Here is a 24,356-nt window from a genome sequence, read left to right as displayed (position 1 = left end):
ATTTTTGGAATATTTGTTTACAGAGAAGCCAGTGCTGTTCACCAAGGGCCTGCGAGATTTGAACGAAGAGGAACTTGGAGACGCTGTGTTTGTGTGCGAGATGTCGAAAGAAGGGGCCTCGGTAACGTGGCTAAAAAATGGTGGGGTGCTTTACCCTGGAGCAAAGTGTGAGATGAGTCAGGATGGAAGAGCGGCCAGACTGGTCCTGCATCACTTGGGCCTGCACGACGCTGGGCAGTACTCCTGTGACACTGGCCATGATGTCACCACCGCCACACTCATTGTCACAGGTAAATTAAATTGATGATGCTGTCCTCAAATACAAATTGTAAAATAAAGCGTGTATTTGTTAAACAATCATTACTGATGTTTATACTTCATCGAAAGCCTTCATTTTTCTGAATGAAATTCACAAAAGCAATTGATTTTCAGAACCCATCATCTCCATCACGAGGGGTCTGGAGGACTGTGAGGTGTTTGAGCAGGGCTCGGCCATATTCACGTGTGAGATCTCCCACGCTAATGTGAAGGAAGCCAAATGGTCGTTGGCGGACACACCGCTACAGAACAACGAGCTCAATGAAATCAGTGTCACCAATGGCAGGACCCACGTGCTGACTATAAACCACCTCACGGTGGAGGAGAGTGGCACTGTCAGCTTCAGTGCAAGGAATGCAACTTCCTCTGCTCATCTCACTGTCAAACGTAAGGTTTTTAAAGGCTTGCTGTATAATCCGTTTACCATTGATTACAAATAATTATTTTCAATATTCATAATTACACGTGTAGGCCTACTTATATCTGTCAACCTACTATTGTGTCCACAGCACGTCCAGTCCACATCACGCAGCCACTGCAGGACTCTGATGCTCATGAATCTGGGGAGGTGACCTTCCTGTGTGAGCTTTCTGGACCATCTAAGGTCACATGGAGGAAGGCTGGGCGAGAGATTGAGGCCAGCGATCGGATGCATGCATGGCAGGAGGCCAACACGGCAAGACTCACAATCCTTGGTGTGACCTTGGAGGACAGAGGGGAATATTCCTGTGACATTGGAAGTGACAGCTCCACTGCCAAGCTCACTGTGCAAGGTTTGCTTACCTTTAATTTGTATGGCGATGAAAGGACACATCACACATAGTTAGACTATTACAAAAATGACTGAAACCTACAGCTGGACATTTAAATGATCGAGCAAGAGATGTGATGTGTTGTCGACTGTACTTTCTTCCAAGGCACCTCACTAATTAAGTATCTGAAGGTGATTGCCCATGGGATGTGCTTGTAGCAATGAATAAGTAAATAACAGTAAATGAGTCGTTGTTAAACAATTCAAGACTTAAAAAAAATCAGGAGTGACTACAAACACGACCTTTTACGTAAATAATAGCCTCTCTCTCTCTGCACTTTGTATCCACTGTTTTAGCTGTCTAAAAGTTTGCGCGACTAAGATTCCACCTCTGTTGATATATCGTGCCAAGTGAGAGTTTTCTACAGATGTAAAGCACTTTCAGATCCTGGGTCATTGAGAACATTCCTCATGCACCCAATAAAATGCAAATGTATAGTCATTATGAATATGTTTTTGTTGTTTGTATCCAACAGAGCTGCCAGTCCAGATCTTGAAGCATCTACAGAATGCTGAAGCTGTAGAAGACAGCTCTGCAACTCTGTCCTGCCGCTTCTCCAAATCCAGAGTGGATGTGGAGTGGAGGAAGGACTCCCAGCCCATTCAGCCAGATGATAAATTTGAAGTGCACCAGAAGGACTTCACTGCAAGTTTGACCGTTCACAAACTGGAGCTGGAGGATGCGGGAAGCTACAGCTGCCTGGCCGGGGATCAGCAGAGCACAGCTTCACTCATTGTGTGCGGTGGGTTCAGCTCTTCTCTTTTCATTTTACAACATCTGTAATGTATGAATGTCGTGTTTACATATTCTATGGGTCTTTCGGTGAAGTTATGTAGATAGGTTCAAAGAAAATAACAAAAAACAACAAAAAACGACGATGTTTCGATCGCAACGTAGGCGGTCGTCATCAGGAGGAAAAAGGAGAGGAAAGCTGCTGAGGCAGACTGTTTAAATGGTTTGAAATGGGTGTAGCCCAAGGGTCATAAACGAAGTGTGCGGGGCTATTGATGTTCATGTGAGGAATTAGCATGTTAATGGCAGATCGGAGGACGACCTCCACAACGAGCGCGTGGAGGTGGCTATGTCAATGTGAGGGAAATTAGCATGTAATGTAAGATTGCAGAGCCACAGCCACGTCGGCGCACGAGGTGGCTGAGAAATTTCACCTGTTAATGCGGCTCTCTGATTTCACATTCTATATTAACAAGTAAAATTTCTCAGCCACTTCGTGCGCCGACGTGGCTGTGGCTCTGCGATCTTACATTACATGCTAATTTCCCTCACATTAACATAGCCACCTCTGCATGCTCGTCGTGGAGGTCGTCCTCCGATCTGCCACTAACATGCTAATTTCTCACATGAACATCAATAACCCCGCCCACTTCGTTTATGACCCTTGGGCTACACCCATTTCAAACCATTTAAAACAGTCTGCCTCAGCAGCTTTCCTCTCCTTTTTCCTCCTGATGACGACCGCTTGCATTGCAATCGAAACGTCGTTGTTTTTTTGTTATTTTTTGTTGTTATTTTTTTTTTTTCCTATCTACGTGACTTTACGGAAAGACCCATAGAATATGAATTCCTGCAGTCACGAAAGTTCTAAGTGAAGGTCCTGTTGGCATGTTGTTAAATCGTGGAATATCTGATTACAGAGAAGCCAGTGGTGTTCACCAAGGGCTTGCAAGATTTGACCACAGAGGAACTCGGAGACGCTGTGTTTGTGTGCGAGGTGTCCAAAGACGGGGCCGCAGTAACATGGCTGAAACATGGTAGGGTGCTTTACCCTGGGGCAAAGTGTGAGATGAGTCAGGATGGAAGAGCAGCCAGACTGGTCTTGCATCACTTGGGCCTGCACGACGCTGGGCAGTACTCCTGTGACACTGGCAATGATATTACCACCGCCACACTCAATGTCACAGGTACATTAAATTTACAATACTGTCCTAACAAACAAATTCCACGTAAAATGTCCTCTGTTAAACTGTTGTTATTAATGTTTAGAAATTATCTCAAGATGTAATTTATCCTGCATAATATTCATAAAAGCAATCTATTTTCAGAACCCATCATCTCCATCACGAGGGGCCTGGAGGACTGTGAGGTGTTTGAGCAGGGCTCGGCCATATTCACTTGTGAGATCTCCCACGCTAATGTGAAGGAAGCCAAGTGGTCGTTGGCAGACACACCGCTACAGAACAACGAGCTCAATGAAATCAGTGTCACCAATGGCAGGACCCACGTGCTGACTATAAACCACCTCACGGTGGAGGAGAGTGGCACTGTCAGCTTCAGTGCAAGGGATGCCACTTCCTCGGCTCATCTCACTGTCAAACGTAAGGTTTTATGAATTGCTGTCATATTAAAGAAACATGAATTTGAATAACTATGATCAGTTATGTATCTTCCCATAATCTCTAACCTATTATTTTATCTTTTTGCATTACTTTAAGTACATTTGTGTGGTTGTATATGTTGTAGTTTGGTTTAAATTATGTTCTTGTGTTGTCCCTACAGGACGTCCAGTCCACATCACGCAGCCACTGCAGGACTCTGAGGCTCGTGAGTCTGGGGAGGTGACCTTCCTGTGTGAGCTCTCTGGACCATCTGAGGTCACATGGAGGAAGGCTGGACGAGTGATGGAGGCCAGCGATCGGGTTCATATGTGGCAAGAAACCAACACGGCAAGACTCACAATCGTTGGCGTGACCATGGAGGACAAAGGGGAATATTGCTGTGACATTGGGAGTGACAGTTCCACCGCCAAGCTCAATGTACAAGGTTTGTGAATTATAATCTGTATCTTCAAATAAATTAAACATTACACGCGTACATTGTTTCACAGATACTGAAATCTTGTTCATATCCAACAGAGATGCCAGTCCAAATCTTGGCACATCTACAGAACACTGAAGCTGTGGAAGACAGCTCTGCAACTCTGTCCTGCCGCTTCTCCAAACCCGGAGTGGATGTGGAGTGGAAGAAGGACTCCCAGCCCATTCAGCCAGATGATAAATTTGAAGTGCACCAGAAGGACTTCACTGCAAGTTTGACCGTTCACAAACTGGAGCTGGAGGATGCAGGAAGCTACAGCTGCCTAGCCGGGGATCAGCAGAGCACGGCTTCACTCATTGTGTGGGGTGGGTTCAGCTCTTCTTTTTTCATTTTGAATCGTTTGTTAAATATGTATTTTATGTTTCGTTGTTATTAATTCTTGGAATATCTGTTTACAGAGAAGCCAGTGGTGTTCACCAAGGGCCTGCAGGATCTGACAGAAGAGGAACTCGGAGACGCTGTGTTTGTGTGCGAGGTTTCAAAAGAAGGTGCCTCAGTCACGTGGCTGAAACATGGTGGGGTGCTTTACCCTGGAGCAAAGTGTGAGATGAGTCGGGATGGAAGAACGACCAGACTGGTCCTGCACCACGTGGGCCTGCACGACGCTGGGCAGTACTCCTGTGACACTGGCCACGATGTCACCACCGCCAGGCTGATTGTCACAGGTGATTTAGATTGGTCGTCTTGGTTTAAAAATAATAGCACAATATAATTATATAATTGTACTTAATGCCTGCCAAATATAACAATTTAACTTCAATTTCAGAACCCATCATCTCCATTACAAGGGGCCTGAAGGACTGTGAGGTGTTTGAGCAAGGCTCGGCCATATTCACGTGTGAGATCTCCCACGCTAATGTGAAGGAAGCCAAGTGGTCGTTGGCAGACACACCGCTACAGAACAACGAGCTCAATGAAATCAGTGTCACCAATGGCAGGACCCACGTGCTGACTATAAACCACCTCACGGTGGAGGAGAGTGGCACTGTCAGCTTCAGTGCAAGGGATGCCACTTCCTCGGCTCAACTCATTGTCAAACGTAAGGTTTATAAATGCTTCCGCGATATATGTTCATCATTGATTACAAGTAATTGTTTAAAATCCTTTTTCGGAACACAGTGTAGGAAACTTGCACATGTGCGTGACATCACCAAGGGTTGGAGCTTAGTAGTGGATGCTTTTGAGAGTAGGTACCGTTGATAAGAAGTATCGAATTATTGGTTATCGTTACTGATGGGTTTTGTTTTTTGTTGCACCGGAAGTTGTTTCATGAACACTAGTTTACTGTTATTTATTTGCTTAGCATTATGAGACCATCCTGAGTTTAATAACTTTAGACTATTAAACTAGTAAGGTTCCGACTAAGATGTAAAAATATATAATAGCCTGCAGTTGTAATTGCCAACCTACTATTGTGTCCACAGCGCATCGAGTTCACATCACTCAGCCACTGCAGGACTCTGAGGCTTATGAATCTGGAGAGGTGACCTTTCTGTGTGAGCTCTCTGGACCATCTAAGGTCACATGGAGGAAGGCTGGGCGGCTGATTGAGGCCAGCGATCGGGTCCATATGTGGCAAGATGTCAACACAGCAAGACTCACAATCCTTGGTGTGACCCTGGAGGACAGAGGGGAATATTCGTGTGACATTGGAAGTGACAGCTCCACTGCCAAGCTCAATGTACAAGGTTTGTCTGTGCTTCATTTTTTGTTCGGAAAATAAATTAAAACAGCATACATGTCTTATAGTTATGAAGCTGTTCTGGTTGTTCACATCCAACAGAGCTGCCAGTCCAGATCTTGGACCATCTACAGAACGCTGAAGCTGTGGAAGACAGCTCTGCAACTCTGTCCTGCCGCTTCTCCAAACCCAGAGTGGATGTGGAGTGGAGGAAGGACTCCCAGCCCATTCAGCCAGATGATAAATTTGAAGTGCATCAGAAGGACTTCACTGCAAGTTTGACCGTTCACAAACTGGAGCTGGAGGATGCGGGAAGCTACAGCTGTCTGGCCGGAGATCAGCAGAGCACAGCTTCACTCATTGTGTGGGGTGGGTTCAGTTCTTCCCTCTTTATTTTGCAACGTCTATGAAACGTGTATTTCATGTTTAGATGTTATTAATTCTTGGAATATCTGTTTACAGAGAAGCCAGTGGTGTTCACGAAGGGCCTGCAAGATCTGACAGAAGAAGAACTCGGAGACGCTGTGTTTGTGTGCGAGGTGTCCAAGGAAGGGTCCTCAGTAACGTGGCTGAAAAATGGTGGGGTGCTTTACCCTGGAGCAAAGTGTGAGATGAGTCAGGATGGAAGAGCGGCCAGACTGGTCCTGCATCACTTGGGCCTGCACGACGCTGGGCAGTACTCCTGTGACACTGGCCACGATGTCACCACCGCCACGCTCAATGTCACAGGTAGATTTCATTGATGATTTTGTCAAAAAACATAGCAATGTGTTTTTAGGTACGTTAAGTGTCCCACTCCATACTACATTGTCGTTTATGTTGATAAATATATATTGTGACATTCACAGAAGATATTTTACCTTGCAGAACCCATTATTTCAATAACGAGGGGCCTGGAGAACTGTGAGGTGTTTGAGCAGGGCTCGGCCATATTCACGTGTGAGATCTCCCACGCTAATGTGAAGGAAGCCAAATGGTCGTTGGCGGACACACCGCTACAGAACAACGAGCTCAATGAGATCAGTGTCACCAATGGCAGGACCCACGTGCTGACTATAAATCACCTCACGGTGGAGGAGAGTGGCACTGTCAGCTTCAGTGCAAGGGATGCCACTTCCTCGGCTCATCTCACTGTCAAACGTAAGGTTTTATGAATTGCTGTCATATTTAAGAAACATGAATTTCAGTAACTAAAATCAGTTATGTATCTTCCCATAATCTTTAACCTATTATTTAATCTTTTTGCATTACTTTAAGTACATTTGTGTGGTTGTATATGTTGTAGTTTGGTTTAAATTATGTTCCTGTGTTGTCCCTACAGATCGTCCAGTCCACATCACGCAGCCACTGCAGGACTCTGAGGCTCATGAGTCTGGGGAGGTGACCTTCCTGTGTGAGCTCTCTGGACCATCTGAGGTCACATGGAGGACAGCTGGGCGAGTGATGGAGGCCAGCGATCGGGTCCATATGTGGCAAGAGACCAACACGGCAAGACTCACAATCGTTGGCGTGACCATGGAGGACAAAGGGGAATATTGCTGTGACATTGGGAGTGACAGTTCCACCGCCAAGCTCAATGTACAAGGTTTGTGAATTATAATTAGCATCTTCAAATGAATGAAACATTACACACGTACATTTTTTCACAAATACTGATATCTTGTTCATATCCAACAGAGATACCAGTCCAAATCTTGGCACATCTACAGAACGCTGAAGCTGTGGAAGACAGCTCTGCAACTCTGTCCTGCCGCTTCTCCAAACCCAGAGTGGATGTGGAGTGGAGGAAGGACTCCCAGCCCATTCAGCCAGATGATAAATTTGAAGTGCACCAGAAGGACTTCACTGCAAGTTTGACCGTTCACAAACTGGAGCTGGAGGATGCGGGAAGCTACAGCTGTCTGGCCGGAGATCAGCAGAGCACAGCTTCACTCATTGTGTGGGGTGGGTTCAGTTCTTCCCTCTTTATTTTGCAACGTCTATGAAACGTGTATTTCATGTTTAGATGTTATTAATTCTTGGAATATCTGTTTACAGAGAAGCCAGTGGTGTTCACGAAGGGCCTGCAAGATCTGACAGAAGAAGAACTCGGAGACGCTGTGTTTGTGTGCGAGGTGTCCAAGGAAGGGTCCTCAGTAACGTGGCTGAAAAATGGTGGGGTGCTTTACCCTGGAGCAAAGTGTGAGATGAGTCAGGATGGAAGAGCGGCCAGACTGGTCCTGCATCATTTGGGCCTGCACGACGCTGGGCAGTACTCCTGTGACACTGGCCACGATGTCACCACCGCCACGCTCAATGTCACAGGTAGATTTCATTGATGATTTTGTCAAAAAACTTAGCAATGTGTTTTTAGGTACGTTAAGTGTCCCACTCCATACTACATTGTCGTTTATGTTGATAAATATATATTGTGACATTCACAGAAGATATTTTACCTTGCAGAACCCATTATTTCAATAACGAGGGGCCTGGAGAACTGTGAGGTGTTTGAGCAGGGCTCGGCCATATTCACGTGTGAGATCTCCCACGCTAATGTGAAGGAAGCCAAATGGTCGTTGGCGGACACACCGCTACAGAACAACGAGCTCAATGAAATCAGTGTCACCAATGGCAGGACCCACGTGCTGACTATAAACCACCTCACGGTGGAGGAGAGTGGCACTGTCAGCTTCAGTGCAAGGGATGCCACTTCCTCGGCTCATCTCACTGTCAAACGTAAGGTTTTATGAATTGCTGTCATATTTAAGAAACATGAATTTCAGTAACTAAAATCAGTTATGTATCTTCCCATAATCTTTAACCTATTACTTAACTTTTTTTTGCATTACTTTAAGTACATTTGTGTGGTTGTATATGTTGTAGTTTGGTTTAAATTATGTTCCTGTGTTGTCCCTACAGATCGTCCAGTCCACATCACGCAGCCACTGCAGGACTCTGAGGCTCATGAGTCTGGGGAGGTGACCTTCCTGTGTGAGCTCTCTGGACCATCTGAGGTCACATGGAGGACAGATGGGCGAGTGATGGAGGCCAGTGATCGGGTCCATATGTGGCAAGAGACCAACACGGCAAGACTCACAATCGTTGGCGTGACCATGGAGGACAAAGGGGAATATTGCTGTGACATTGGGAGTGACAGTTCCACCGCCAAGCTCAATGTACAAGGTTTGTGAATTATAATTAGCATCTTCAAATGAATGAAACATTACACACGTACATTTTTTCACAAATACTGATATCTTGTTCATATCCAACAGAGATACCAGTCCAAATCTTGGCACATCTACAGAACGCTGAAGCTGTGGAAGACAGCTCTGCAACTCTGTCCTGCCGCTTCTCCAAACCCAGAGTGGATGTGGAGTGGAGGAAGGACTCCCAGCCCATTCAGCCAGATGATAAATTTGAAGTGCACCAGAAGGACTTCACTGCAAGTTTGACCGTTCACAAACTGGAGCTGGAGGATGCAGGAAGCTACAGCTGCCTAGCCGGGGATCAGCAGAGCACGGCTTCACTCATTGTGTGGGGTGGGTTCAGCTCTTCTTTTTTCATTTTGCAACGTCTGTCAAGTATGTATTTTATGTTTAGTTGTTATTAATTTTTGGAATATCTGTTTACAGAGAAGCCAGTGGTGTTCACCAAGGGCCTGCAGGATCTGACTGAAGAGGAACTCGGAGACGCTGTGTTTGTGTGCGAGGTGTCCAAAGAAGGGGCCCCAGTAACGTGGCTGAAAAATGGTGGGGTGCTTTACCCTGGAGCAAAGTGTGAGATGAGTCAGGATGGAAGAGCGGCCAGACTGGTCCTGCATCACTTGGGCCTGCACGACGCTGGGCAGTACTCCTGTGACACTGGCCATGATGTCACCACCGCCAGGCTCAATGTCACAGGTGATATAGAGTGATGATATTGTCCTAAAATGCAATTTCTAAATTAAATGTTCTCTCGTTCAACGATTTTTGATTTTTATAAATTACATGAGGCCTCAACTTTCCTTCATGAAATTCATTAATAAATCTATTTTCAGAACCCATCATCTCCATCACGAGGGGCCTGGAGGACTGTGAGGTGTTTGAGCAGGGCTCGGCCATATTCACGTGTGAGATCTCCCACGCTAATGTGAAGGAAGCCAAGTGGTCGTTGGTGGACACACCGCTACAGAACAACGAGCTCAATGAGATCAGTGTCACAAATGGCAAGACCCACGTGCTGATGATAAACCACCTCACGGTGGAGGAGAGTGGCACTGTCAGTTTCAGTGCAAAGAATGCAACATCCTCTGCTCATCTCACTGTCAAACGTAAGGGTTTAAAAAAATAACTTAACAACGTTGCTTTAATCTATTTAAGGTGGTTTAATATCTGAAAATATGATTCAGCCTGATTTTAGTCATTTTGGTACGTTTTAATTATTGTTTTTTACAGTCACAGTTTCACGGTTTGGATTCCACAAATTTCTACTGTTGTCTCCACAGATCGTCCAGTCCACATCACGCAGCCTCTGCAGGATGTTGAGGCTTTTGAGTCTGGGGAGGCAACATTCCTGTGTGAGCTCTCTGGACCATCTGAGGTCACATGGAGGAAGGCTGGGCGAGTGATGGAGGCCAGCGATCGGGTCCATATGTGGCAGGAGGCCAACACGGCAAGACTCACAATTCTTGGTGTGAGCCTGGAGGACAGAGGGGAATATTCCTGTAATATTGAGAGTGACAGCTCCACCGCCAAGCTCACTGTGCAAGGTTTGTGAATCATAAATCAATTATTTGAAGAAATTAGATGTTACATTTGCAAATTGTTTTCACTGATATTATCTTGTTCATATCCAACAGAGCTTCCAGTCCAGATCTTGGAGCATCTACAGAACGTTGAAGCTGTGGAAGACAGCTCTGCAACTCTGTCCTGCCGCCTCTCCAGACCCAAAGTGGATGTGGAGTGGAGGAAGGACTCCCAGCCCATTCAGCCAGATGATAAATTTGAGGTGCACCAAAATGACTTCACTGCAAGTTTGACTGTTCACAAACTGGAGCTGGAGGATGCAGGAAGCTACAGCTGCCTGGCCGTGGATCAACAGAGCACAGCCTCTCTCATTGTGTGGGGTGGGTTCAGCTCCAACTTCATTGTTTATATTGAAGGCATACATTAATTATTAATTGTATGACTATTAAATGTAATTCCTTCATGGAATGTGTTCACAGAAAAGCCAGTGGTATTCACCAAGGGCCTGCAGGATCTGACAGAGGAGGAACTCGGAAACGCTGCGTTTGTGTGCGAGGTATCCAAAGAAGGGGCCTCAGTAACGTGGCAAAAAAATGGTGGGGTGCTTTACCCTGGAGCAAAGTGTGAGATGAGTCAGGATGGAAGAGCGGCCAGACTGGTTCTGCATCACTTGGGCCTTGACGACGCTGGGCAGTACTCCTGTGACACTGGCCACGATATCACCACCGCCAGGCTCAATGTCACAGGTGATATAGATTGATGATATTGTCCTAAAATACAATTTCTAAATTAAATGTTTTCTCGTTCAACGATTCTTGATATTAATAAATTACATGAGGCCTCAACTTTCCTTCATGAAATTCATTAATAAATCTATTTTCAGAACCCATCATCTCCATCACGAGGGGCCTGGAGGACTGTGAGGTGTTTGAGCAGGGCTCGGCCATATTCACTTGTGAGATCTCCCACGCTAATGTGAAGGAAGCCAAGTGGTCGTTGGCAGACACACCGCTACAGAACAACGAGCTCAATGAAATCAGTGTCACAAATGGCAGGATCCACGTGCTGACTATAAACCACCTCACGGTGGAGGAGAGTGGCACTGTCAGCTTCAGTGCAAGGAATGCAACTTCCTCTGCTCATCTCACTGTCAAACGTAAGGGTTAAAAAATTATAACTTAAAAACGTTGCTTTAAATAAGTTTAGGTGGTTGAATATTTGAAAATATGATTCAGCCTGATTTAAGTCATTTTAGTACGTTTTAATTATTGCTTTTTACAGTCACAGTTTCACGGTTTGGATTCCACAAATTTCTACTGTTGTCTCCACAGATCGTCCAGTCCACATCACGCAGCCACTGCAGGATGTTGAGGCTTTTGAGTCTGGGGAGGCAACCTTCCTGTGTGAGCTCTCTGGACCATCTGAGGTCACATGGAGGAAGGCTGGGCGAGTGATGAAGGCCAGCGATCGGGTCCATATGTGGCAGGAGGCCAACACGGCAAGATTCACTATCCTTGGTGTGACCCTGGAGGACAGGGGGGAATATTCCTGTAATATTGAGAGTGACAGCTCCACCGCCAAGCTCACTGTGCAAGGTTTGTGAATCATAATTAAAAAAATGAAGAAATTAGATGTTACATTTCCAAATTGCTTTCACTAATATTATCTTCTTCATATCCAACAGAGCTTCCAGTCCAGATCTTAGAGCATTTACAGAACGTTGAAGCTGTGGAAGACAGCTCTGCAACTCTGTCCTGCCGCCTCTCCAAACCCAGAGTGGAAGTGGAGTGGAGGAAGGACTCCCAGCCCATTCAGCCAGATGATAAATTTGAAGTGCACCAGAAGGACTTCACTGCAAGTTTGACCGTTCACAAACTGGAGCTGGAGGATGCAGGAAGCTACAGCTGCCTGGCCGTGGATCAACTGAGCACAGCCTCTCTCATTGTGTGGGGTGGGTTCAGCTCCAACTTCATTGTTTATATTGAAGGCATACATTAGTTATGAATTTCGATTTAAAGCTTTCATGACTGCAGGGATTCATCTACTTGGTTCTTTCGGTAAAGTCACGTAGAAGGGAAATAATAAAATAATACAAATAAAACATAATCAAATACTTCTCACGACGTATCGGCCACAACGCAAGCAGCCGTCCTCAGGTGAAGACCAGGTCTGTCGGGGAGATGCTGTCTCGTGACTTTACCGAAAGAACCAAGAAGATAATTACGAATTGTATAACTTTTAAATGTTATTCCTTCATGGAATGTGTTCACAGAAAAGCCAGTGGTATTCACCAAGGGCCTGCAGGATCTGACAGAAGAGGAACTAGGAAACGCTGCGTTTGTGTGCGAGGTATCCAAAGAAGGGGCCTCAGTAACGTGGCAAAAAAATGGTGGGGTGCTTTACCCTGGAGCAAAGTGTGAGATGAGCCAGGATGGAAGAGCGGCCAGACTGGTCCTGCATCACTTGGGCCTGCACGACGCTGGGCAGTACTCCTGTGACACTGGCCATGATGTCACTACCGCCACGCTAAATGTCACAGGTGATTTAAGCGAATTAATTTGACGTAAAACATAATTACAATGTAAATTCTGCATTCACATATTTGGTGACAATAGTATAATTTATTTTATTACAAAACACATCCTGATGACAAATGTTTTTTCTCAGAACCCATCATCTCCATCACGAGGGGCCTGAAAGACTGTGAGGTGTATGAGCAGGGCTCGGCCATATTCACGTGTGAGATCTCCCACGCTAATGTGAAGGAAGCCAAATGGTCGTTGGCGGACACACCGCTACAGAACAACGAGCTCAATGAAATCAGTGTCATAAATGGCAGGACCCACGTGCTGACTATAAACCACCTCACGGTGGAGGAGAGTGGCACTGTCAGCTTCAGTGCAAGGAATGCCACGTCCTCTGCCCTACTCACTGTCAAACGTAAGGTTTTTTAATTGCTTTCATACTGAAGAAACATGAATTTGAATAACTAAAATCAATTATTTTTATTCCCATAATCTTTAACCTACTATTTAATATGTTTACGTTACTTTAAGTACATTTGTATGGTTGTATATTTCATTGTTTGGTTTAAATTATGTTCTTGTGTTGTCCCTACAGGACGTCCAGTCCACATCACGCAGCCACTGCAGGACTCTGAGGCTCATGAGTCTGGGGAGGTGACCTTCCTGTGTGAGCTCTCTGGACCATCTGAGGTCACATGGAGGAAGGCTGGGCGAGTGATGGAGGCCAGCGATCGGGTCCATATGTGGCAAGAGACCAACACGGCAAGACTCACAATCGTTGGCGTGACCATGGAGGACAAAGGGGAATATTGTTGTGACATTGGGAGTGACAGTTCCACCGCCAAGCTCAATGTACAAGGTTTGTGAATTATAATTAGTATCTTCAAATAAATTAAACATTACACGCGTACATTGTATCACAAATACTGAAATCTTGTTCATATCCAACAGAGATGCCAGTCCAAATCTTGGCACATCTACAGAACGCTGAAGCTGTGGAAGACAGCTCTGCAACTCTGTCCTGCCGCTTCTCCAAATCCAGAGTGGATGTGGAGTGGAGGAAGGACTCCCAGCCCATTCAGCCAGATGATAAATTTGAAGTGCACCAGAAGGACTTCACTGCAAGTTTGACCGTTCACAAACTGGTGCTGGAGGATGCGGGAAGCTACAGCTGCCTGGCCGGGGATCAGCAGAGCACGGCTTTACTCATTGTGTGGGGTGGGTTAAACTCCAAGTATATTGTTTATATTCTTTGTTTTTTTTTTAATAAAGTCACGTAGATAGAAAATTAATAATTAAAAAATAAAGTGAATAAAGATAATAAAATAAAATAATAAAATATAAATATAAACACTAATATAGACGGTAGCCTGAGTCTTAATTGGATTGAGTGTAAAGGCAATCTATGATGACAGACTGTAGCCTGGTTATTATGTTTGGTGAGTCTACTGGTAGTCTATAATGTAGACTGTAGCAATGGTTATTAAGCTGGGTGAGTGTACTGGCAGTCTTTATTATAGACTGTAGCCTGGTTCTTAACCTGAGTGAGCGTACTGGCAGTCTATAATGTAGACTTATTACTGGTTCTTTCAGTAATAAAAATACAATTTAAAAAATTTTAAACCACGACGTTTCGATCGCAACACAAGCGGTCGTCATCAGGAAAAGAGGGGGTTCGCCTCTAAAGGCAAACTGTCTATAAAGGTTTAGAGATGGGCATTACCTAAGTGTGTCAGCAGCATGGGTGGGGCATCTAATGTTAATGTAGGAGGAAGACAAGCAACTACACCAATCAAAGGGCCGCCGGCAATCATTGCACCTCGCTCCACACACCCACACTGCTGACGGTGGAGGTTGACAAGAAAACACAAATCAAGTCTCGATTTAAAGCTTTCGTGACTGCAGGGATTCATCTTCTTGGTTCTTTCGGTAAAGTCACGTAGAAGGGAAGTAATAAAATAATAAAAATGAAACATAATAAAATAATTCTCACGACGTTTCGGCCACAACGCAAACTATCTTATGTACTGTGTTAAATTGGACCGGGATTTTGTGTTTGTTTATGATTTTGGAAATATTTTTGGTTACCCCTGCTACGTATGGCAAGGTGATGGTTTTGATTGGATCCTCAGATGGCTCCTTCCTCAAGGTTGGGGTGATGGCTTTGTGGATTGTGTAGTCAGAATATGCATTCACCTTGAGAGCTTCGTTGTATTGTTTATACCATTGGAACCTCATTTGCCAGCAAAAAATATGATAATAGTTTTTTTACCCTTCTATCTGGCAACAAAACTGACACCTGTTTTTTACAAGGAGTCATGTTTGCATAGACCACAATACCTGCAGCCATAATGCAAACAAAAAACATAACTCTGATCATATAATCACTGTCCTTGAAGTTGATTGGTCCACACCCGAGACAGCTTTCCTTAGAGCCTAGTCTCACATGGGTTGGACCAGATGACGCAAAAAGGCGCACAACTCAAAGACAATGCACCATCAGAGTATGAGAGCTCGGGGTAAGCATTTACACCATTGGAACCTCATTTGCCAGTAAAGAATATGATAATTGTTTTTTTACCCTTTTATCTGGCAACAAAATTGACACCTTTTTTTACAAGGAGTCATGTTTGCATAGACCACAATACCTGCGGCCATAATGCAAACAAAAACATAACTCTGATCATATAATCACTGTCCTTGAAGTTCATTGGTCCACACCCGAGACAGCTTTTCTTAGAGCCTAGTCTCACATGGGTTGGACCAGATGACTCGAAAAGGCGCACAACTCAAAGACAATGCACCATCAGAGTATGAGAGCTCGGGGTAAGCATTTACACCATTGGAACCTCATTTGCCAGTAAAGAATATGATAATTGTTTTTTTACCCTTTTATCTGGCAACAAAATTGACACCTTTTTTTACAAGGAGTCATGTTTGCATAGACCACAATACCTGCGGCCATAATGCAAACAAAAACATAACTCTGATCATATAATCACTGTCCTTGAAGTTCATTGGTCCACACCCGAGACAGCTTTTCTTAGAGCCTAGTCTCACATGGGTTGGACCAGATGACGCGAAAAGGCGCACAACTCAAAGACAATGCACCATCAGAGTATGAGAGCTCGGGGTAAGCATATACACCATTGGAAACTCATTTGCCAGTAAAAAATATGATAATTGTTTTTTTACCCTTCTATCTGGCAACAAAACTGACACCTTTTTTTTAGTGCATATATGATCAGAGTTATGTTTTTTGTTTGCATTATAGCTGCAGGTATTGTGGTCTATGCAAACATGACTCCTTGTAAAAAAAAGTGTCAGTTTTGTTGCCAGATAGAAGAGTAAAAAAACTATTATTGTATTGTTTTTGTCAATGAAATCCGAATTTTATGATTATTAAATGATGTTTTCGTGGAATGTATTCACAGAGAAGCCAGTGGTGTTCACCAAGGGCCTGCAGGATCTGACAGAAGAGGAACTCGGAGACACTGTGTTTGTGTGTGAGGTGTCCAAAGAGGGGGCCCCAGTAACATGGCTGAAACATGGTAGGGTGCTTTACCCTGGAGCAAAGTGTGAGATGAGTCAGGATGGAAGAGCAGCCAGACTGGTCCTGCATCACGTGGGCCTGCACGACGCTGGGCAGTACTCCTGTGACACTGGCCACGATGTCACCACCGCCAGGCTCAATGTCACAGGTGATTTATATCATAATGAAAATCATAATTTTATTTCCCAAGCAAAGCCCGTAGAGCTAAGAAACTCTTATTCAAGGGCAGACAACATCAAATAATTCCACAATAACAGATTTTAAAAACGCACTTAAGAGCAATTATGTTGTAAAATTACATTCACACTTAAACTTCAGGGATTTTAATTAAGTAATTTTTATATGAAGACAGAGATGGTAGAATACAGATGCCAAGAGACGAAACAAGGTAGTTTGTAACACTTTGGGGCAGCTTCGTTAAATGCCTTTGATGCATATTGTGTGCTAAATCTGGGAAATATTAATAGACAATCAGAACGTGCATCGCAGGTTTTTTTGGGTGCCACGGTGGTGAGATGTTAACTACCTCGCCTGGAATACAGGGGGTCGTGATTTCCATCTCAACCCTTAATGCCTGCTACTGTATATTTGGAGTTTGCATGTTCTCCCTGTTGTTTTGTGGATTTTTCTCCGGGTCCTCCAGTTTTCCCCTCCACATTTAGGAGCATGCGTTTAAAGTATTTGGTTATTATAAATTTCCACACGATAAGCGACTTCATTGAGCAATTTTTGTGGCCAGGTCACTTCTGAAAAATAACTATATAGCTTAGTAGGCCTGACCTGGTAAAATAAAAAAATTGTTTAGTTTCAGTTTTGTAATGACAGGTCAGACAAGCACAGAGCAGCGTGATGGACAATAGCCTCGTGAATGAAAAGAGCCCTGTAGTGGAAATGTCTTCCACCGTCCAAGAGCACATTGCTAATTTTAGCTTAAACATAATAGCACAATGTAATTATACAATTGTACTTTTTCCTGCCGACGAAAATATAATTGAATTTCAATTTCAGAACCCATCATCTCCATCACGAGGGACCTTGAGGATTGTGAGGCGTATGAGCAGGGCTCGGCCATATTCACGTGTGAGATCTCCCACGCTAATGTGAAGGAAGCCAAATGGTCGTTGGCGGACACACCGCTACAGAACAACGAGCTCAATGAGATCAGTGTCACCAATGGCAGGACCCACGTGCTGACGATTAACCACCTCACGGTGGAGGAGAGTGGCACTGTCAGCTTCAGTGCAAGGAATGCAACTTCCTCTGCTCATCTCACCGTCAAACGTAAGATTTTTAATCTGGTAGACGAGCATATTTACTATTTTTATCAAACAATTCATAAAAAATGTGTAGTTTATTAAATCCTCCATGATTCATGAACGATTGAATATGTATTCTGATATAATTTGAGCAAATTATCTTTTTATTTTATCTTTACAGAGCGTCCAGTCCACATCACTCAGCCACTGCAGGATGTTGAGGCTCATGAGTCTGGGGAGGTGACCTTTCTTTGTGAGCTGTCTGGACCATCTGAGGTCACATGGAGGAAGGCTGGGCGAGTGATGGAGGCCGGCGATCGGGTCCATATGTGGCAGGAGGCCAACACGGCAAGACTCACAATCCTTGGTGTGACCCTGGAGGACAAAGGAGAATATTCGTGTGACATTGGGAGTGACAGCTCTACTGCCAAGCTCATCGTAAAAGGTTTGGCCACTCTTAATTTTTCATGAAAATCAATTAAACCACAGAATATGTATATTATAGCTATTAAGCTTTTGTTGTGTTTCACATCCAACAGAGCTGCCAGTCCAGATCTTGGAGCATCTACAGAATGCTGAAGCTGTGGAAGACAGCTCTGCAACTCTGTCCTGCCGCTTCTCCAAACCCAGAGTGGATGTGGAGTGGAGGAAGGACTCCCATCCCATTCAGCCAGATGATAAATTTGAAGTGCACCAGAAGGACTTCACTGCAAGTTTGACCATTCGCAAACTGGCGCTGGAGGATGCGGGAAGCTACAGCTGCCTGGCCGTGGATCAACAGAGCACAGCTTCTCTCATTGTGTGGGGTGGGTTAAGCTCCAACTTCATTGTTTATATTGAAGGCATACATAAATTATGAATTGTATGACTTTCATATGTTATTCCTTCATGGAATGTGTTCACAGAGAAGCCAGTGGTATTCACGAAGGGCCTGCAGGATCTGACAGAAGAGGAACTCGGAGAGGCTGTGTTTGTGTGCGAGGTGTCCAAAGAAGGGGCCGCAGTAACATGGCTGAAACATGGTGGGGTGCTTTACCCTGGAGCAAAGTGTGAGATGAGTCAGGATGGAAGAGCAGCCAGACTGGTCCTGCATCACTTGGGGCTGCACGACGCTGGGCAGTACTCCTGCGACACTGGCCACGATGTCACCACCGCCAAGCTTAATGTCACAGGTGATTTTTATTGGTCGTTTTGGTAAAAGAAAATAGGACAATGTAAATTATATATTTGCACTTTTGACCCCACCGATAATGTAATGTAATTTATTTTCAGAACCCATCATCTCTATCATGAAGGCCCTGAAAGACTGTGAGGTGTTTGAGCAGGGCTCGGCTCTATTCACTTGTGAGATCTCCCACGCTAATGTGAAGGAAGTCAAGTGGTCGTTGGCGGACACACCGCTACAGAACAACGAGCTCAATGAAATCAATGTCATAAATGGCAGGACCCACGTGCTGACTATAAACCACCTCACGGTGGAGGAGAGTGGCACTGTCAGCTTCAGTGCAAGGAATGCAACTTCCTCTGCTCTACTCACTGTCAAACGTAAGCTTTTTAAATTCATAACAAGCGTTAATTTTTCTATTTTTAATCAATATCTGCCCATAAATTACACTTGCTTTTAATTTTTTCCAATGTTTTAAAAAAATTTCTGTAAAGCAATATGTTTGAATAATTGGTTTAATTGAAATTATTATGTTGTATCCACAGATCGTCCAGTCCACATCACTCAGCCACTGCAGGATGTTGAGGCTCATGAGTCTGGGGAGGCAACATTCCTGTGTGAGCTGTCTGGACCATCTGAGGTCACATGGAGGAAGGCTGGGCAAATGATGGAGGCCAGCGATCGGGTCCATATATGGCAGCAGGACAACACGGCAAGACTCATAATCCTTGGTGTGACCAAGAAGGATGGAGTGGAATATTCCTGTCATGTTGGCAGTGACAGCTCGTCTGCTAGGCTGAGTGTAAAAGGTTTGTCAATACAAAATGTAATCTTCGAAAAAATGACGTTACATGTGTAAGTTATTGTTTTGAAACTGGTCTTATTGTTCATATCCAACAGAGCTGCCACTTCAGATCATGGAGCATCTACAGAACGTTGAAGCTGTGGAAGACAGCTCTGCAACTCTGTCCTGCCGCCTCTCCAAACCCAGAGTGGATGTGGAATGGAGGAAGGACTCCCAGCCCATTCAGCCAGATGATAAATTTGAAGTGCACCAGAAGGACTTCACTGCAAGTTTGACCGTTCACAAACTGGAGCTGGAGGATGCGGGAAGCTACAGCTGCCTGGCCGGCGATCAGCAGAGCACGGCTTCACTCATTGTGTGGGGTGGGTTCAGCTTTCAAAAACAACTTTAATTTTCAAAAATGTGTTTCATTCATATTATTTATATTATTTTAAATTTTTGTTCATCCATGATATTTATTTGTACAGAGAAGCCAGTGGTGTTCACCAAGGGCCTGCAGGATCTGACTGAAGAGGAACTCGGAGACGCTGTGTTCGTGTGCGAGGTGTCCAAAGAAGAGGCCCCAGTAACGTGGCTGAAACATGGTGGGGTGCTTTACCCTGGAGCAAAGTGTGAGATGAGTCAGGATGGAAGAGCGGCCAGACTGGTCCTGCATCACTTGGGCCTGCACGACGCTGGGCAGTACTCCTGTGACACTGGCCACGATGTCACCACCGCCAGGCTCAATGTCATAGGTGTGTCTAATTGCACACTTCATTGGCCATACATAATAAATGGGTTTGTTTCATATTGAGACTTTTATTCTCACTGTGGCCTTTATTCCAAGCTTGGTGCACGTGTACCACAGTGTGTACTTGAATTCACTTTGCTAGAGTGCATGTCATGTCTGTTTGTCCTGAGGGTGACCATGGGTTGTTGTTTTTTGTATTTTCTAGAGCTTCCCGTGGAGGTGCTCGGCTGCATTCAGGATGTGGAAGTTACTGCAGGTGAGAGAGAGTGGCTTGTGTTTTTGTTCCCTGTGTTAAGGGTTACGTAGCCGTTATTGTATTCACAGTAGACGGACCTCTCACTGCGGTGCTGTCTCGCCGGCGTGTTCTGTGTCCAGGCGCCTGTGCTGCGTTCGAATGCACACTGTCGAATCGGTGCGCGGACGTCGAGTGGTGGCTGGGTGACGTACGGTTGCAGGACAACGAGCTTAACCAAATGAGCGTTCGTGATGAGCGAACCCACGTGCTCACCATGGTGCAACTCTCCCTGGAGGACTCTGGCACTCTCACCTTCCGGGCCAGAGGAGCCTCGTCCTCCGCCACACTTACCGTTAAAAGTAAGGCACTCATTACTCACACAGTAATTGCCACAAATTAAACACGATACCTTGTTGATTTTGTCAAGGAGCATAAATCATCACGTGAACTCCGGTTATCCTCGTAGCAGCTTTTGGCTCGCCATTCAACAAAGATGGTCACTGCATTTCAGGCTTTTAGATACGCTTCTGTGGCCATCTGGAATATAAAAAAAGCCACGAAAGTCATGCATTTTAAAATCTAGATTTAAAACTCATTTCATTAGAAATAATTTTTTTGTCAAGGTTGTTGTCCTTCTTCCACACTTCCGATTAGTGTGGCTGGCTACCTCCAGTGTGAAAGAAGTTCAACATACATACATACATACAGTCTGTCTTTAGATTGACATAGATGGAGTCATCAGTGAATCGCATACAGAACATCCTATGGCAGAGGCAGTTATATTCTACAGCATTGGACAATTACGAATCGCCTGCAGTGTGACTGTGGTCACCAATTTAAAACCATAGACCACAAAGCAATGCCACTGCCCACTTCGATCATTCGCCGGCAGCGGTTCAAATATTCATCAGGCTACTCCTGAAACCTTGACATAACAAATAAACATTGCAGATCAACTCCCCTACATAGGCAGAAGAATGGTCAGTTGAGATTCTTAATATTTTTTTGCCAAGCTTCATGAAATGTAAGGTTGCTTTAGTGTACGTTTTTGGACCAACATATTCCCAGACTGAGCTTTGTTGGCTTTGGCGAGCAAAGGGGATGAGTGTGCGGTCCGCGCCCTTCACACTTTGTCGGTGATCTGTTGCTACGCCTGCAAGGGCGTCCTGTGCTGGTGGTGGAGCCGCTGCTCCCAGTCACCGTCGAGGAGACGGATGAAGCCACTCTGTCCTGCCGCCTCTCCGAGACGGCCCCCGTGAGCTGGAGGAGAGAGGCCTCGGTACTGGAGCCCGGCGACCGCGTGCGCATGGCGGTGGACAGCGAAGGCACGGCGAGCCTGCGGATCGCACCGGTGGCGGTGGACGACGCGGGCGTCTACACCTGTGAGACGCAGGATGACAGCACCTCTGCCCCTCTTACCGTCACAGGTGAGGGATGCGAGTGGAGCACAGCCAGTGCGAGGATCACAAATGAATGACTCTTACGGGGTTTTTTATCAATCACGGTTGTTGAGCACAGGCTGAAATGTCAAAAATTCCGAACAGCCAGCAAGAAAGGGCACGAGCAGTTGTAAGAACTTGGCGGAAGAGATGATGGGAGGGGATTCCAAAGTCTTGTATTGCAAGGAGAGAAGCAGAAAGGGAAGTGTCGTGACCTGCAGTGTGGTGGTTGAACACAGTATGAGTGAGGCAAAACAGTCAGTCTGGTAGACCTCAACATGGGTGGAGGAATAAACGAGTGCACATCATTTGAACAATTACGATGGTACAAAATGGGACCTTTTTGCCAACATCAAAGTATGAAAAACAATAAGAATAGGGTTTACCCTTTCTAGCAATAACACAGGTGTTAAGATGTTCAAACACCAAATAGAAACCTTTTATAAAGAATCAAGTCTGCATTAACCACATGTACTTGTGGCGAACATGCAAACAAACATGCTCTGATAATTATCAATGCATTCTCTTTGAAACTGCTCACCCCGAGCTATTAATTATCTGGTAGTGCATTGTCTCTGTACTGTTCACCTTGTGGCGTTCTCTGGTCTCTGGTCTGACGCTCGTGAGACTAGGCCCTAAATAAGGCTGTCTCTGGTGTCGGGCAATCAGTTTCAAAGACAATGCACACATTATCAGAGCATGTTCGTTTGCATGTTCACTACAAGTACGTGTGGTTAATGCGGACAGGATTCCTTGCAAAATGATTCTATTTGGTGTTTGAATATCTTAACACCCGTTTTATTGCCAGAAAAGGTAAAACCCATTATTCTTTTTCTTTCATAATAACCGTGGTAGTAGCGATAGAAGAGCGATAGGGAGGTGACTGACCGTCATTGAGCGAGTGACTGGAGTAAATCCGTGAGTGCTGGATCGTTGTATTCGAAGCTCGTTCTCGTGAGTAAGGCTTGAGGTGTAGGGAAAGCTGGTACCGTTTACCACAGAGTCGCGTGCTGACACACGCAAGCCAGAGGTGATACATTTCTTGATCCTCAGAAAAAGTAGCCGCCTTCACGGAGGGCCTGAAGGACCTCGTGCAGGAGGAGAGGACGGAGGCGACGCTGGCGTGCGAGCTATCGCGGGCGGACGTGCCCGTCGCGTGGAGCAAGGACGCGACGCCGCTCCCGTCGGGGCACAAGCATGGCTTCCTGCGCGACGGCTGCTCGGCTGTGCTGCTCATCCCTGAGCTGAGCCTGTCGGACGCCGGGGAGTACTCCTGCCACACGGGGCACGACCACACCTCGGCGGTGCTCACCGTCACGGGTGACTTTCGCACGCGTGCGCGCTCGTGGCTTCCGTTGGGGGGGGAGAGGTGGCGCAGTGCTTTATGTAATGTGCCTCGAACCCTGTGACTTGGGTTCGGTTCCTGGCCACGCGTAGAACGGGTTCTGGGACTCCCCTAGTTCGACTCAGCCTCACATGAGTACCTAGTGCGATGTTTAAACATCCCACCAGGGAGACAAAAGCGGCCGGGCGTGGTGCTGGCCACCTACCCCCTTCGTGTGCCGTGCCAGCCTTCATAGGTGCTCACTAACAGCACTTTCCCCAACAATTTGTTAAGGCTATACGGGGGATATTTGTCTTTGTGATCAATACCACTCTCCATGATTTAAAAAGAAAAAAGGGGGTGATTTTTGTCTTCAACGGCAGTGGCACTCACGGCGATGACCTGCCGGCAAAGCATCAGAAAGAATAGTGACCGAGCTGACTGCTGTTGACCCCTTGTTGCAGAGAGGGACATCCAGATCGTGCAGCAGCTGCAGGACACGGAGGTGTGCGAGGGCGAAGCGGCGTGCTTCACCTGCGAGCTCTCCCATGAGCACGTCGATGACGCACGGTGGATGCGGGGAGAAAGACGGCTAGAGAGCGACGCGAGTCACGAGATCACGGTGGAGGGAAGGACCCACAGGCTCGTGCTGCTCAGCCCAGGCCCGCAGGACGGAGGCCCCGTCGGCTTCTGGGCTGGCCATGCGGCCAGCTCGGCGATGCTCACCGTGAACAGTACGCTTGGCTCGGTGCAGCCGCCACCTTTCTCCTGTGCAACGTCGCCACGTGTTAGTTGGGCCATCGTGTCAGATAGGTGGTCAGTAGATGGCAGTTCAGAAAGTCGGTTTGTGAATTTGTCTGTGCGGGACTTCAGTGGTATCCGCTCCGTATATTTCAGTTTCCTCCCCCTATGAAATATGCCCTTGAAAAGAAAGGACAAACATCCGTGTAAAACCTTCCCTGGATAAATAAACGA

At 45.7% G+C, this 24,356-nt stretch overlaps 1 protein-coding gene across 1 annotated transcript in view; it reads left to right on the top strand.

Annotated features, from left to right (window-relative positions):
* The window catches only part of LOC133344509 (obscurin-like), an 84,368-nt gene that overhangs the window by 25,340 nt on the left and 34,672 nt on the right, over window positions 1–24,356 (top strand). Inside the window, exons 25-70 of the mRNA XM_061554487.1 lie at window positions 24–290; window positions 433–705; window positions 828–1,091; window positions 1,606–1,872; window positions 2,783–3,049; window positions 3,191–3,463; window positions 3,645–3,908; window positions 4,001–4,267; window positions 4,361–4,627; window positions 4,729–5,001; window positions 5,387–5,650; window positions 5,746–6,012; window positions 6,106–6,372; window positions 6,511–6,783; window positions 6,965–7,228; window positions 7,321–7,587; window positions 7,681–7,947; window positions 8,086–8,358; window positions 8,542–8,805; window positions 8,898–9,164; window positions 9,258–9,524; window positions 9,662–9,934; window positions 10,109–10,372; window positions 10,463–10,729; window positions 10,829–11,095; window positions 11,233–11,505; window positions 11,681–11,944; window positions 12,034–12,300; window positions 12,622–12,888; window positions 13,017–13,289; window positions 13,470–13,733; window positions 13,826–14,092; window positions 16,309–16,575; window positions 17,436–17,708; window positions 17,865–18,128; window positions 18,223–18,489; window positions 18,589–18,855; window positions 18,956–19,228; window positions 19,394–19,657; window positions 19,749–20,015; window positions 20,121–20,387; window positions 20,589–20,639; window positions 20,759–20,977; window positions 21,779–22,045; window positions 23,111–23,377; window positions 23,846–24,115. Coding sequence (XP_061410471.1) covers window positions 24–290; window positions 433–705; window positions 828–1,091; window positions 1,606–1,872; window positions 2,783–3,049; window positions 3,191–3,463; window positions 3,645–3,908; window positions 4,001–4,267; window positions 4,361–4,627; window positions 4,729–5,001; window positions 5,387–5,650; window positions 5,746–6,012; window positions 6,106–6,372; window positions 6,511–6,783; window positions 6,965–7,228; window positions 7,321–7,587; window positions 7,681–7,947; window positions 8,086–8,358; window positions 8,542–8,805; window positions 8,898–9,164; window positions 9,258–9,524; window positions 9,662–9,934; window positions 10,109–10,372; window positions 10,463–10,729; window positions 10,829–11,095; window positions 11,233–11,505; window positions 11,681–11,944; window positions 12,034–12,300; window positions 12,622–12,888; window positions 13,017–13,289; window positions 13,470–13,733; window positions 13,826–14,092; window positions 16,309–16,575; window positions 17,436–17,708; window positions 17,865–18,128; window positions 18,223–18,489; window positions 18,589–18,855; window positions 18,956–19,228; window positions 19,394–19,657; window positions 19,749–20,015; window positions 20,121–20,387; window positions 20,589–20,639; window positions 20,759–20,977; window positions 21,779–22,045; window positions 23,111–23,377; window positions 23,846–24,115 — 12,051 coding nt within the window. The remainder of the gene's footprint in view (window positions 1–23; window positions 291–432; window positions 706–827; window positions 1,092–1,605; window positions 1,873–2,782; window positions 3,050–3,190; window positions 3,464–3,644; window positions 3,909–4,000; window positions 4,268–4,360; window positions 4,628–4,728; window positions 5,002–5,386; window positions 5,651–5,745; window positions 6,013–6,105; window positions 6,373–6,510; window positions 6,784–6,964; window positions 7,229–7,320; window positions 7,588–7,680; window positions 7,948–8,085; window positions 8,359–8,541; window positions 8,806–8,897; window positions 9,165–9,257; window positions 9,525–9,661; window positions 9,935–10,108; window positions 10,373–10,462; window positions 10,730–10,828; window positions 11,096–11,232; window positions 11,506–11,680; window positions 11,945–12,033; window positions 12,301–12,621; window positions 12,889–13,016; window positions 13,290–13,469; window positions 13,734–13,825; window positions 14,093–16,308; window positions 16,576–17,435; window positions 17,709–17,864; window positions 18,129–18,222; window positions 18,490–18,588; window positions 18,856–18,955; window positions 19,229–19,393; window positions 19,658–19,748; window positions 20,016–20,120; window positions 20,388–20,588; window positions 20,640–20,758; window positions 20,978–21,778; window positions 22,046–23,110; window positions 23,378–23,845; window positions 24,116–24,356) is intronic.

This window comes from Lethenteron reissneri, chromosome 20 (assembly GCF_015708825.2).
Source record: "Lethenteron reissneri isolate LAM-NWPU_2019-01 chromosome 20, ASM1570882v1, whole genome shotgun sequence".
NCBI lineage: Eukaryota > Metazoa > Chordata > Hyperoartia > Petromyzontiformes > Petromyzontidae > Lethenteron > Lethenteron reissneri.
This window is presented reverse-complemented; position numbering and strand designations above follow the sequence as displayed.